Here is a 15,339-nt window from a genome sequence, read left to right as displayed (position 1 = left end):
CAAAACCAAAGGACTCATGTTCAATCTCTGTCCAGATCCCGTGTAAGCCAGACATATAAAGGTGATGCAAGCACAAGGTCTCACATGCCCACTAGGTAGTTCAAGTGTCTGGAGTTTGATTGCAATGGCTGAGGCCCTGCATGGCAATTCTGTCTCTTTCTCTCTAAAATAAAAAAATTTAAAAAATAAATTTAAAATAAAATTTGTAATGTAGTTATTGTACCTGCAGTTTTGACTTATAAGATTTTCTGGCCAAGAAGTGGGATTACTGTTGGGATTTGAAAATTCACTAAAAGGTTGTGTGTGTGTGTGTGTGTGGCGGGGGGAGTTGGTTTCAAGGTACAGTCTCACTCTCTAACCCAAACTAGCCTCAAACTCACAGCAATCCTACCTCTGCCTCCTGAGTGCTGGAATTAAAGGTGTGTGTTGCAACCACTCTGGGCTTCTTTTAAAAGTTTTTTTTTTTTTTGAAGTAGGGTTTCACTTTAGCCCAGGCTGATCTGAAATTCACTATGTAGTCTCAGGGTGGCCTTGAACTCAGGGTGATCCTCCTACCTCTGCCTCCTGAGTGTTGGGAGTAAAGGCATGTGCCACCATGCCTGGCCTTTAAAATGTTTTTAAGAGACCTGTTAAAGGCACTTGCTTGCAGAATTTGCTGGCTCAGGTTCAATTCTCTGGTACCATATAAAACCAGGACAAAGTTGCAAGAGATCCTGGCACACCCATATATACACACATACAGAAATTAAGCCAAAAATGGGTGCAGAGATGGTTCAACACTTAAAAGCACTTGTTTGCAAAGCCTAGTGGCTTGGGTTTGATTCTCCCAATACCCACACAAAGCCAGATGCACAAAGTGGCACGTGCATCTGGAGTTCATCTTCAGTGGTAAGAGGTCTTTGCCCTGAGCACTGGGAGCATCACAATGCCTGACTAATTTACTATCTAACCAAGAGGGAGAGAGAAAGGTAATGAGCACCACAGAAGTGAACTCCAGATGCATGCACTCTTTGTTCATCTGCCTTTATGTGGGTGCTGAGTAGAACTCAGGCTGGCAGGCTTTGCAAATGAGCATTTTTAACCACTGAGCAATCTCCCCTGCTCAGATTTACTAATATTTAGCCTCACAAATCATAGGAACACATATTTTGATGATATTTTTGTTCAAAATGAGTGGAAAATTTTAACAAGTAGGAAATTCTCTCCTCCAATGTGTTCTCTAAGATTTCTCTTTCCAGATGATTTTCTTATAAAGGAAACTTGATTCTACTTAGTTCTGTAGATGGTACTAATGAAAGAAAATGACAATTTAGAAATTTACATCATTGGGTAAGAATGATTTGTTCCAAGTTTTCCTTTCTGTCTGTATTTTTGTTTTGATAAAAAAAAAGTTTCCAAAACAGTAACTTTGAAGCTTCTAAGAAACATTGATGCACATTATAAAGCAAGTATAGGAACCTGGTGTCTGCTTACTGAGACACAGGACATGACATTATAGGTTGTATGGCTAGCACATGGTGGGTTGCAAATTACACATCATTCTTTAGAGTAGGAGAAAACGGAAATTGGTCTTGAGATGAGGTGGCCCAGTTTTAACAAACTCTTAGCAAAGGATCTTTTCTAATCCATGGCTTTATTTTCATAGTAATGTGCTTTGATGGCATTGTTTCCTGCAGTAAATAATGTAACTGATCTTCTAAGTAAACCTGCAACCAATGAACCTAACTGCAGACCCTTTTTAGTATCCAAATTTCCATATTATGAATTCTTCACTCTTATCTACATTGTAGAAGAGACTAGGGTAGATCTATCTGATACCAAAACTTTCCACAATTATGTCTTTTAAAGATTTGTTAATTTATTTGAGTGAGAGAAAGAGGCAAAGAGAGGGGGAAGGGAGGGAGAATATGGGTGTGTCAGGGCCTCAGGCCACTGCAAAGGAACTCTAAGATGCATGTGCCACCTTGTGCATCTGGCTTATGAGGGTACTGGAGAATTGAACCCGGGGCCTTAGGCTTCACAAGTAAGCACCTTAACTGATTAACTGCCTCTTTAGCCCTCCACAATTATTTCATGGTGAGTGATGCTCGCCAATTTGAAATCTGTTTGCTCCTGTGAATTGCAAGGAGCCTAAGCATTCTGTCATATGAATGGTGAGGTTGATGGGACTATTTTCTGTCACTGTGTACACTACGGGTGTATAAATCTAGTGGAGCTTACAACCTTTGGAAATGGTCTTATACTATATTGACCTTCATAATCTTTGTGAGATAACAAAATACAAAAGTGAGATTATAGATTATTTGAATATATAGATATACACATTATAAGACTCCTGACCCCCCCCCCCTTTTGAACAAATTATCAAGTTTTAAAATGCAGCCATGTCCTGAGACTTAGTATTTATTTTATTTCCAGGAAAATTTCCAAAGGAAATAAGAAATCAAAGATTATAAAGACATTTAGATTTATTTATAGAAGAGGAAAGCTGGCAAGAGTTTAATTACTGGACATTATGGCATAATTTATCCCATTATATATCTATTTCTGGGGTTTCTTTTTGTTTTGTTTAGATTTGTTTTGTTTTGAGGCATGGCCTCCCTGTAGCCCAGGCTGACCTAGAACTCTCTCTGTAGCCCCAAGCTGGCTTTGTACTCATACAGTCCTATGACTAAAGGCATGTATTACCATTTCTGGTTATATATCTGGTTTTAAAATCACTTAAAGTGCCTTGACATAGGAACCATTTATTCAGTCTGTATCTTTTTTTTAAGTCTGTATCTTTTTGACATATGAATATGTGTTTATACATATATATGTATATATTTAGAAGTTATGTCCCTCAACTGATGAGTGGATAATGAAGATATGGCACATTTATACAATGGAATTCTACTCAGCAGTAAAGAAAAATGAAGTTATGAAATTTGCAGCAAAATGGATGGATCTGGAAAGGATTATACTAAGTGAGGTAACCCAGGCCCAGAAAGCCAAGCGCCACATGTTCTCCCTCATATGTGTATCCTAGCTACAGATGATTAGGCTTCTGTGTGAAAAGGAAAAAACTCAGTAGCAGAGGCCAGTAAGTTAAAAAGGAAATATAGAGGGAAGAGAAACAAAGGGAGGAGGGTACTTAATAGGTTGGTATCGTATATAGGTAAGTACAATGATTGAGATGGGGAGGGGATATGACGGAGAATGGAATTTCAAAGGGGAAACTTGTGGGGTGGGGGGAGGGGGATATTACCATGGGATATTTTTTATAATCATGGAAAATGTTAATAAAAATTGAGAAAAAAATACACTTAAAAAATGCTAAATAAAATGTCTAAATCAAAAGTCATTAAATTCTTGAATAAGATATGTTTAAAGGAAAAAAGTTATTAAATTTTGATAATCCAAAATTCAAATTTTATTGAAAATGATTCTGCTTTTAGTAATGTTTACAAAATGCCTAATTCTGTTTCCAATAATAAATTGCTTAGATATTAAAAATTAAATCTGTATCTTTTAGACATATGAATGTGTGTTTGTATATATGTACATACTTAGAAATTATTTTTGTACACTTTGGAAAAAGATTAGGTAATAATTAAATGTAATAACTGTTATAAGACTTATTAGCATGATTATTTTTAGTACCCTTGACCATTTGCTCATATTTACTTATTGCTTATTCTAGATCTCACCCTCCCAACTACAGGCATGTTTTTTCCTTCTTATCTTTTTTTTTATTTATTTATTAGTTTCTATTCAGCAAATACAGGCAGTTTGGTATCATTGTTTAGGTTCATCCATGACCTACCCCCTCCCAATGGCCCCTCCTTGTTGATGTAAATGGGTCATGCATTGTGGAATTAGCTCCCAGTTATTAGTATGATAAATGTCTCTGCATATCATGACCTAACATTTGACTCTGATATTCTTTCCACCCCCTCTTCTGCAAAATTTCCCTGAGCCATGTTGGGTTCATTTTTGGTCTGCTTCAGTGTTGAGGTGTTGGGGGCTTCTGAGGCTCTGACTCTCTGATTTGGTAGGAGTTGATTTTTCTCTGTGTTGGTCTCCTTCCCCTTTGTGCTGGTATCCGGTTCATCAGGAAAACATCACCCTTTCTTGTTTCGCCAATTTTCGTTAGTTTCAGTCAGGCCCCTTTTGAGGTATAATGGGCAGTTCTTTCCTTAGGATCTGCAGCTATCTGAAAAAGAGAAGCAGATTCTCCAACGGAGAGTAAGTTAGCACCTGGAAAACTGAGATAACACTTACTTTTTTTATACCCCATGTATTTTTTTTTTGTACCCCATGATTGATGGTAGCTTGATATTGGAGAGTGGGTTTATGTTTGGATATGGTTCTGACTTGTTTCCCAACTCCAGCTATGGTTCTTGTACCACTGAGGGGATCAGTTAGCCAAATCAAGAGCAGTTGGTTCCCCACCATGGCTGTGTGCCACTATTGCACTTGTGTGGGCATCACAACAGGTTATTTGTTGCTAAGTAGGTTAGACAATGAGTTGCTTGGACAGATCTTGGTCATTTCCCCCAGTCGCCCATGTAGCACCTTGTGGCACTAGACACGCTGACTGTCTGGGGACTGACTCTCTCCTGGCTTCCGGCTATGCGGATCCATTTTACATGTCAGCTGCGTATGGAGTCTTCAGCAATAGGGTCTTACCACTGACCATTTGCTCATATTTACTTATTGCTTATTCTAGACCCCCCCTCCAACTACAGGCATGTATTTTCCTTCTTATCTTTTTTCTCTTAATTTTTTTACTTAACATACAAAGTAATGGGTTTTATTGTGGCATCTCTATTTTCATATGTATTACATTATATAATATGTGTACATATAACATTATATACTTTATAAATATACATGTGATTGTACTTTTTTACCCCCCCCCACACTTCCCTTTCAACTTCCAGCTCTGTTGAGATTAATATTGTAGCCTTGCCTAGCCCCATGAAGTGTGGGTTTTGGGATGCCAGGCCGGAAACACATAAAGCACTGTTGGTGAAGATACAGGTCCTTTTCCTGCTTGCTTCCACAGTTCCCATTCTTCTTGTTTTATTCAGGTCACTGAGGTTTGAATACAGAGAAAAGATTACAAAAGGAAAATAAATGCTATCCCTCTCCCATGCATATTTTGTTCAGAACAACACTGTGACATGTGGTGGGCAGTGAATACTAGGATGAGAAAGTCAGTTCAAGTGAATGTGCAACTGCCTGAGTTTTCTGTCATTCTACCTTGAACATTTCCACTTCTGAAGTACTAACATTTGACTAAAAGCATAATAAAATTTTTGTTATTTATAAAGATCCTTGGATTTGAAATCTTTTGCTTTTAAGTACACAATTCAATATTATAAGCTTGTTTATGACATTGTGTAACTATGAGCAAAATCTAATTTTAGAATACTGCATGACACCCCAAATAAACAGCATCCCACGTAGCAGTTACCAGTCTCCGTATTCTTTCTCAGCCTTACAGAGTCACTCTCTTACTCTGTCTACAGTGGCCTATTCTGGACATTTCCTGAAAGTAGTATCAATAGGTGGTCTTTTGTGAATGACTTCTTTCATTTAGAATATTCTCATATTACAACACTGTATATTATACCATGAAACAGTAGTCCATTGCTTTCTGTACTTAAGAATATTCTTTTTGTTTGAATGTACAATAGATGTAGTTTCGACAGATTTTGTTAAGATTTACCAGTTCATGGACATGTGATTTCTTCCCACCTTTTGGCTATTTTAAATAAGGCTTCTGTTCAGATCATGTACATTTGTTTCCAGGTTTTTAATGGGGACATGTGCTTTGATTTCTTATTAGTAGATGCTTTGGAGTAGAATTGCTGGTTCATACCATATCTTAGGTTGCTTGCATTGCCATAACAAAATAACATAGACTGTATGCATTACATAGTAGAAACTTTTCCAGTTCTGAAGGTTGGAAATGCCAAGGTCAAGGCTCTGCCAGGGATGCCTTCTTGTGAGAGTGGTTTTCCTACCTTGGAGAGAATTTCCTTTTTTTGTGGTGTGCTAACATGAGATGAGATGAGATGAGATGAGATGAGATGAGATGAGATGAGAGACAGAGAAAGAGATCTGGTGCCCGTTCTTCTCATGGAGAAACCAGGTCTATTGGATAAGAGCTTTAGCCTTGATACCTGGTCTGTAGTGTATTCACAGATGAAGGGGAGATGGGGTACTCTTCAACATACCGATTTGGGGAGGGGCTGGTGGTGGTTATACAGCTCAGTGTTGAGCATATAGTTACTTTGCCTGCATTTTGAGGAACTTCAGCACACACCCCTTTACCTCTTTTTTTCCTTTTTTAAAATTTATTTTGAGGTAGGGTCTCATTCTAGCTCAGGCTGACTTGGAATTCACTGTGTATTCTCAGGGTGGGTTCGAACTCACAGCAATCCTCCTGCCTCTGCCTCCCAAGTGCTAGGATTAAAGGTATGCGCCACCATACCCGGGTTCACTTTAACTCTTAATACCATTTCCCCTCCTTCTCTTTGGAATGTCATATGCTTAAAATAGGAATGAGGGCTGGAGAGATGGCTTAGTGTTGAAGTCTCATGTCTGTGAAGCCTAAGGACCCAGGTTCGATTCTCCAGGTCCCACATAAGCCAGATACACATGGTGGTACATGCATCTGGAATTCATTTGCAGTGGCTAAAGGTCCTTGTGTGCCCATTCTCATTCTGTCTCTCTCCTCCACTCTCCCTCTCTCTGTATCTAACAAATAAATAAATATAAATAAAATCTTTATTTATGCATGGTGGTGCATGCCTTTAATCCCAGTACTCAGGAGGCAGAGGTAGGAGGATTGTTGCAAGTTCAATGCCACCCTGAGACTACATAGTGAATTCCAGGTCAGCCTGGGCTAGAGTGAGACCCTACCTTGAAAAAATAAAAGAAATTTTTTTTAATTAAAAAGAGGAATGAAAATGAGAACATGAGATGCCAACTTCCTCAATCTCCCTTGATCTTTTGAAAAAATATTTATATGTATTTAAGAGGAGGTGAGTGGGGAAGTAAGTAAGTATGGGCATGCTAGGTCCTCTTTGTGCATTTGGTTTTATGTGGGCACTAAGGAATTGAATCTGGGTCCATAGATTTTTGCAAGTAACTGTCTTTAACCACTAAGGCATCTTTCCAGCTCCTCCCTTGATCTTTAGCTCATTTGAAAGGTCCATTTAGTCTATCTTGTAATATGCTCCTTAGTCAGGGTAGGGGCCCTTCAGAGAATGCAAAAGACTCCATTATGAATTGTGCTGGGACAATGGACATAAATTATGACTGTCTAGGGAAATTAGGATAGATGGTTTCTCTGTCAACCAATAAGAAGGAAAAGCCATTTCCAGACTTAGACTCGTTCTCTGAGTCTTGAGGAGGGATATCAGTTGTGACTGCAGTACAGGGACTTTATTAGCACCTTCATCTCCTGTTGTACTCTATTCCCTCAAAGCTGAAAATCTTTGAAAGGGGCTTGCAGATGAGCTAATAGTCCCCACATTAATCATTATAGAATGTTAATGTGATTCGAATTAATTTTCCTAGTATTTACTTGAATTCAACACTTTATTTCTTCCAGGGAAAACAAATTATTTCAATTTCAAAGCATGTTAAATAACAAACTTGGCACTATGCTGAAGAAAAGCCAGAAGATGATCAATTGTTCCTACACTCTCATTTGAAGGGAATCAGGAGATAAAATGGCAAATGTTTGAAGTTAATATTCAGGATGAATGATGATAATTCAGATAAGACACAGTATGGAATGAATTCCTTATTTATCAGCAGTAAAAATGGAAGTACGTATGAATACAACCCCAAATCACCATCTGCCCAGAACTCTTCAACCAGTGATATGACTTGGAATCCTGCCAACCCAGAGGACATGGTGATTGATTATGAAATGGACCCTGCTGTGTACAGGGACACAGATATTTCATTATGTGATCAGTGTGTTGAAGGACTGGATCATGAAAAGTCTTCAAGTGATTTCACTAATAAACGAATATTAGAAGTGCATGAAGACCCTACATGTCAATGTTCTGCCCTTGTAAATACAGAGAAGTCTAAGCACCCACACAGTACCTTAAACTCCTTAGAAGTAGTCCAGGACCAGAGCATCAAGCCCTCTCTGCCCTTTGTATGGAATGATGATGGTGATTTGAACTGCATCAACTACCCTACAGTTTTGAATCCAAATCAGACATTTGATGTGAAAGTGAGCAAAAGTAACCACACCTTTATAACGTATCATACCATTGGCCAGGGTCAATCCTTACATGCCCCTGGACATCTGCATGAGAGAAGTGGGAGTATGTCTTTATGCTCTTCCACTTGGACATCATCCCATTCTGCTAAGATGCATGTGGGAGAGACTTGTGATCAGAGAGAGAATTTTGAGAATCTCCCAGTCATATCAGCAGAGGACCAAAACACCACATACACAGAACCTTCTGATGTGGTGATGCAAACTGATAATGTTCCAGACATTGGAAACCAGTGTCAATGTTCTTTAGGAGAAATCACCAAAGAGTACACAGATGGGTCACAGCAAAGACTCATCAGGGAGAATCAGATACAAGCCATAGAACCAGTTGCTGGTGGCATGGAAGTCCCCAGTGGGTCTGTATTACAAGAGTTCTGTTGTGTATCAAAGGATGAACTGAATAATGAGACACAATCACAAAGTTCATATGGCCAAAAGGAAATGGGCCAAAAACTAAGAGAAACGGTGTCCAGTTGTCTTATTGATGAGAAACGCCCTTTATTGATGCCAGAGTTTGATAAAAGTAAAGCCAACACCTTGGACTCAGAGCTTGAAGTCACTGTGACCAAAGACACACATATTGCCGCTAAGGGCGAAGATTTGGGAACCCAAAGTGGCATGGTGACACTAGTTCTTCGTAGCTCACCAGGACAAAGGGCTTCATCTTTTGAAATGGCTTGGGATGCAAATGATGTTAGCACAAATCACCCAGTCAGCATGTCAACACCAGTACTACAACCCCCAAGTGTAAGCTTTACTCTGTCACCTGTTGAATCAACAGAGAAATGTAATAAAGTGGAGAAAAGCCAAAGAGAACCTAAAAATGTACTGAATGGCAAGGGAGCACGTCTGAACATGTCTAAGCCTAGTTTAGGAAAATCAAGCACCAAAACAAATACCCCTGTAGGCAGCAAAGTCAGGAAAACTGAAATTATAAATTACCCAAGACCAAACTTCAAGAACGTTAAAGCAAAAGTGGTTTCTAGACCAGTACTGCAGCCCAAAGATGCCAGCCTCTCAAAGGTCACACCCAAACCGCAGAAGACCATCTCCTCAATCCCCTCACCAACATCTTCAACTTCAAGACAAGTGGCAGTTCTGAGCAAAACGCCAAGATCTGACACCCCTGCAGACAAAAAGGCAGAAATCTTAATTAACAAGACACACAAGCAACAGTTTAATAAACTCATTACCAACCAGGCTGTGCATGTTACAACTCATTCTAAAAACGCTCCACACAGGCTTCCAAGAACAACAACTGCCATGAAATCGAATCAGGAGGATGTTGACAAAGCAGCTTCTCATTCAGTGTGTGAGACTGGGGCTGTCGCTGCGTTCATCCAGAAGATCAAAGGCATACTCCCTGTGAAAATGAAGAGTTCAGAATGTTTGGAGACAACGTATGTGTCCAACATCACTGGGATTAGCCCTGAAAGGGGTGAAAAAGACAATAGAACACCCGTGGACAAACAAGAGCTAGAAAAGGGAGCCATGAATGAGACTTTTGAATATGAGTCTCTATTTTTGGTGAGTGAAAGTTTCTGCATACTTGGGGGGGAGTGGAGAAAACCATGGTGTATCAGCAGTTAGTTACAAATTAATAGTATCACAGAAGCAGGTTCATAAATTTGTGTTCATGTGCTGTCATGTCAGCACATATTAGAGTGCAAGTAGGCTGCAACATACCTTGCACACATTGAAAAATATCCTCAATTTTAGTATTTGGTTGGATATCAGTATTCCTTTTAATAGTGTGTTATGAGAACAAGTTCATGTTTTAGTACAACCATTACTTGAAGTTAAATATTTGACATAATCAAGTTATATTTTATTTTTCTGAAAAGTTTATAAGTTTTCAAATATATTGGCTCACATTTTAGAAATGACTAGGAAATTCTGGCAAACAACATAAAAATAACTCCTGGTCTCTTGTTGGGGAAGTAGTCATCCTTCTGCCTTTGCCCAGCCATCTGATATGGGCCCAGCCATTTTCCTGCAGCTAAAAGTGAAAGGATTGGACTATGGATGTCTAAGGTCTCTTGCAACCCACATGCATTGATCTAGTACATGAGGTATAATCCATGTTATTCACAGTTAGCAAAAAGCAGAATGTTTCCCATAGCACCTGTCAGATACTTAGGGTGACTAGATTGAACCATTTAAACAATAAAGAATTCATAGAAATTCCAAGATTATTTTTCTTTAAGCAGGTACATGTTTGTAGCAACCATATGAAGAGGCTAGTATTCTGAGTTCTGAAGCATTAACCGGGCCACTGTGAGGGTTGTGTATGTATCCTTAGCCCTGATTTTGGCAGTAGAGCCTTACGTGTATTTTCAGCTCTACAAGGTTGTCCTTGAGTGCTTGTCCTCTGGGCCAAGAATGGAGCTAGGAGCAGGGGAGGAAGGTAGGTGTAATCCAGACAGCCTGTCCTCTTGGAGCTCTTGTCTAGGAGGAATGAATGAACATGTAGCATGGTCAAGCAAGTATACCAGGCTGCTTTAAAAGTTTCCAATGTGTGCATGCAGGAAGCTGTTAAGCCATTTCAGGTAAGAGGAGAGGAGGAGAGGACGAGAGGGAGTGGTGGTGGGAGAGGGAGAGAGGGAGAGGAAGAGGAACACAGAGAGAGAATGGGTATACTATGGCTTCTTACCATTGCAAACAAAGTCCAGATGCATATGCCACTTTGTGCATCTGGTTTTTTTTTTAATTTTTTTGTTCATTTTTATTTATTTATTTATTTGAGAGTGACAGACATAGAGAGAAAGACAGATGGAGGGAGAGAGAGAGAATGGGCACGCCAGGGCTTCCAGCCACTGCAAACGAACTCCAGACACATGCGCCCCCTTGTGCATCTGGCTAACGTGGGACCTGGGGAACTGTGCCTCGAACCGGGGTCCTTAGGCTTCACAGGCAAGCACTTAACCGCTAAGCCATCTCTCCAGCACGTGCATCTGGTTTTACATGAGTACTGGGGAATCAAACCAAGGCCCGCAGGCTTTGCAAGCAAATGCCTTTAAATGCTGAGCCATCTCCCCAGCTCCACTGATGTATAGTTTTAAAACTACTAGGGGTCTTTCAAATTTGTACATTCAGTCTTAGCCTTATATCTCCCGTTGGTAGAATGAAAGCCCATATGTCAGGCCTAAGATGTGGTATTTAGGTAAGGGCCCTCCTAGTTGTGGAAGGATAGTGATTTTCAAGGCAGTCTCTTGCCCCAATTCTTCAGCTAAGTTTATTTATTTACTCAAGTCTGCCTGCTACCTCATAGCTCTTTCGTGGCCAGGGTTTATCTGAAACTTCAGGAAGGTTTTGATTTGGGAGAAGGAATTTGATTATTACTCAGGGTTGAGAGTCATTGCTTGTGGCAGAGGCCATGTGTTCAGGACAGGATTAAATAAAGGGAGTGTGGTGAGTTACGTAAAGGAAAAGAACTGGTAGTTAAAAGTTACATGTGGGCCAAGCACATTGCTCAGGTGCCTTCCATATAAGCTGTAATTTAATTGCTCTGGGAATTCTCAGAGTTTCACATACATTGTTTATTCGTTCAAGTAACAACAGGGCTATTGTTATCTACATGTTAATGCTTCAGAGAAGTTATTTAAAAACTCACACAGCTATTGTACTCAGGTTCCTGATTCAAATCTTGGCCCATTCATTCATGTGTGTATGCATGCATGCAGATATATATGTGTCACAAGTCTTCAAAATTTTCAGAATGTTGGCTCTGAAGGCAAAATAAATGAGTTGATGAGGATTCACTTCCATAAGTTGGTATGAATTTTAAAAAATTTTCACAAGAGAATAAACGTAGCCAGCTTTTAGGTAGAGGTAGAAAGACCCTGTGAGTTTGGGCACAGCATCTCATCTTTCTTGGCTAATCCTATACTGTTCTCCAGTGCTAAAACATGAACCTGTATCTGTTCTCTTGAGATCCTGGCCTCTCAGATGAGTATTTGAACATACCTGGAGCATGAGTTCAGCTTGGGTTTCTTTTGTGTGTGTATCTGTACTGGAAGCAGTCACGTTTGATTTATTAAATAGTGAAGAGCCATAGTAAGGAGCACACAATGCTGAGGTGATGAGTGCATTTGGGATGGTTTCAGATTGTAGCCTCGTCACTCATGGCATAGTGAGCTCTATGGGAGGCTCAGTTTTTCATTATGTAAAAGGAGAAGACAAATTATGGTTTCCAGTGTTGGAAAGAGTATGTTCTTTGAGTAAGGCTCAGGCTCCTGTTTGCTATCTTGCAGTGGGGACATTTATTGAGTGCCTACTGCATGGGACACATTTATGATGGTACCTTGTGCAGTGGTAGCTATTAGAAAGTAAGCCAACAGGGCATGCTCAACACTGAGCAAAGAATAGGGGTAGGTTGCTGGATTTCAGGAGGGGAAAGGGGCTGCTGGCATTGGGGAGCAGTATCCAAGGAGCATTCTGAGAGAAGTGCCAATTAGCCACTTTCTAGAACTTACAGTGCATGTGCTTTGGTGGAGAAAATGCCATGTATAAAGATAAACAAATATGGGAAGGTACTCTGAGGTAGGGACTCCAGTTAGAGGGTATGATGGAAGCCAGGCATGTAGACCTATGAACAATAAGGAATATTCTGAAGATAGTGGCAGCTGTCACATACTAATGGGTTTGCTGTGACTCTAAAAGGGCTTATTTATCTAGCAGGCAAAGGGAAGCATTAACTCCCCTACCACACACACACATACACACACACAACTAAATTTGAAGATTTCTGGAGCAAGGAAGTGGGAGAGGCACTGGAGGCTAGTGAGACCAGAAAGACATGTCTCAGTAAATCTTTTGAGACATGATGCTGCCTTACACTAAGGCAGGTGGAAAAGTGGGACTTATGGGGTAAGACAAGGAACAGGCAGAAATAGCTTTCTGGGTGCTAGAGTATGTTGTGAATATGAGAAAAGTTAAGTTCTGAGATGGATGGGTAAAATTAGTTTAATTTTTGAAATTACTTCATGTTTTTCTATAACAAGGTATATAGTAAATCATAATCTTATAGGATTATTCTGAATATTAAATGAGTTGATGCATATATTTAGAATTTAGAATGGAGAAATGCTGTAGATCCAGGAACACCAATTTTGAGTGTATACCTAAAGGAATCTAATTCCATTTCCTACAGAGATACCCAAATATCTGTGTGTATTTATTTAGTTTTAAAAAATTTATTTACTTGGGCAGGAAAGAGAGAGAAAATGAAAATATGAATAAGACTCACCAGGGTCTCCTGCTGCTGCAAATGAACTTTAGATGCATGTACCACATTGTGCAGTGGCTTTACATGGGTACTAGGGAAATTGAATGCTGGCCAGTAGTTCAGTTGGAAAGCAAGTGCCTTTAACTACTGAGAAATCTCCCCAGCCCTCTGTGCTTATTACTGCACTGTTCACAACAGGCAAGATATGGAGCCCAGATGTCCATCAACAGATGAATGGATAAAGAAAATATAATGAGATACAATAAATACAATACAATGAAATTTTATTTGGGTAGAAGGAAGAATTAAACTATGTCATTTGCAGAATAATAGATGGGACTAGAAACCATCATGAAATAAGGCAGACTTACAAAGACAAATATTCCATGTTTTCTCTCATGTATAAAATACATGTGCACACATGTATATGAAAGTAGGAGATCTATTAAGGGAAGAAGTCATAGGGAGGGGAAGAGTGAAGAATAGGAGAGAGTGATGAGAAGAAAGACAAAATATCATGTTTTATACAATGTGGAATCCAGATTATTTGTGGAAAGAAAAATATATGCACACATACAAAAATATAAGTGATACAACATCAGAAAGAGGACTGTTTAGGAAGAGGAAGGGAGCCAGGAAGTGGGGACAAATGGATAGGAGAGGCATGGGGGTAGTAACAGGGAGAATGAGTAAAGCTTAATGATATGTATGAATAAAAACCATTAATTTGTATGCTAGCCAAAATGTTTGAAATATTCTTGTGGTGTTTTACATAGTGTTAGGGCTCTGTGCTAATGAAAACTAGCAATAACAGAAATGTCCTTATTAAGAAGGGGCACTTGAGGGATCTCAGTGGGGTGGTGTAGACAGAAGTTAAATATAGGGGCAGCTGAAGAGGAGAGAGGGTTGGCTTATATGCAGAAAAAATATGTATACCTACACACACACACACACACACACACACACACACACACACACACACACATAGACATGTACACACAGACATACATGTATATGTTGGCTTGGAGTTTGGGTGCACCTGTGTATGGTTGGTGATGGAAACAGCAGATGAGATCATGTAGGTAGAGTACTGGTAAAGAAAGAGACCAAGATCTGGTGAAGACTGGCATTTAAAGATACAGAAGAACAGAACACAGAGAATGAACAGTCAGACTGCTAGAAGAAAACTAGGAAAGAGCTTTGTCTGTCACCAAAGATGACAAACCGCCCCCCTTCCCCCAGAGGACTGAGCCATATGGCTGAATTCAACTTGTGGCACTTGAGAAGTGTTACTAAAGTGTCCTAAACAGATTCTGGGAAATGTCTTAATGCTCAATAGTAAAAATGAGAGTTACATACTTTGGCATACCATTGAGGCAGAGTGGTTTCTTTCACGGAGCTAAAGGTATGGGAAGGCATGAGCTGTACTGAAATTGTACTTATTTTCTTCACAGAGCTCTACTCCTAAGACTGCCACCACCCCAGGAAGGAGCATCTCCAAGCCTGACTCCTGCAATCTGAGGAAGGCAGCAGGCCTGAAAGCCAAGGTGGGGCCTGCCATTTCCTACTTGCGGCGGGGGAATGACAGTAGAACCCTCAGTTGTGACCGGGCTTTATCTCCTCAGAGGACCAGGCGTGTGTCCACTTCTGGTAAGAATAAAGTTGCAGCGATGCCCATAACAGTGTAAGAATAGCGTGTATGGAAATTTAAGCTTACAGAAAACAAAGACCAATGACTATAAGACTAATGCCACTAACGTCACTAAACTTTTAGCTGTTTGATGCAGCAGCCTCACAGTGAAGGTTGAAGAGAACC

General features: G+C 39.8%; 1 protein-coding gene across 3 annotated transcripts in view; it reads left to right on the top strand.

Moving 5' to 3' along the window:
- Positions 1-15,339, top strand: part of Mtus1 (microtubule associated scaffold protein 1) — a 177,519-nt gene that overhangs the window by 40,254 nt on the left and 121,926 nt on the right. For all 3 annotated transcript variants that reach the window (XM_045132017.1, XM_045132009.1, XM_045132015.1), the window contains exons 2-3: positions 7,610-9,823; positions 14,978-15,173. In XM_045132017.1, coding sequence (XP_044987952.1) covers positions 7,760-9,823; positions 14,978-15,173 — 2,260 coding nt within the window. In that variant the 5' untranslated portion in view covers positions 7,610-7,759. The remainder of the gene's footprint in view (positions 1-7,609; positions 9,824-14,977; positions 15,174-15,339) is intronic.

This window comes from Jaculus jaculus, chromosome 1 (genome assembly GCF_020740685.1).
Source record: "Jaculus jaculus isolate mJacJac1 chromosome 1, mJacJac1.mat.Y.cur, whole genome shotgun sequence".
NCBI classification, from domain to species: Eukaryota; Metazoa; Chordata; class Mammalia; order Rodentia; family Dipodidae; genus Jaculus; species Jaculus jaculus.
This window is presented reverse-complemented; position numbering and strand designations above follow the sequence as displayed.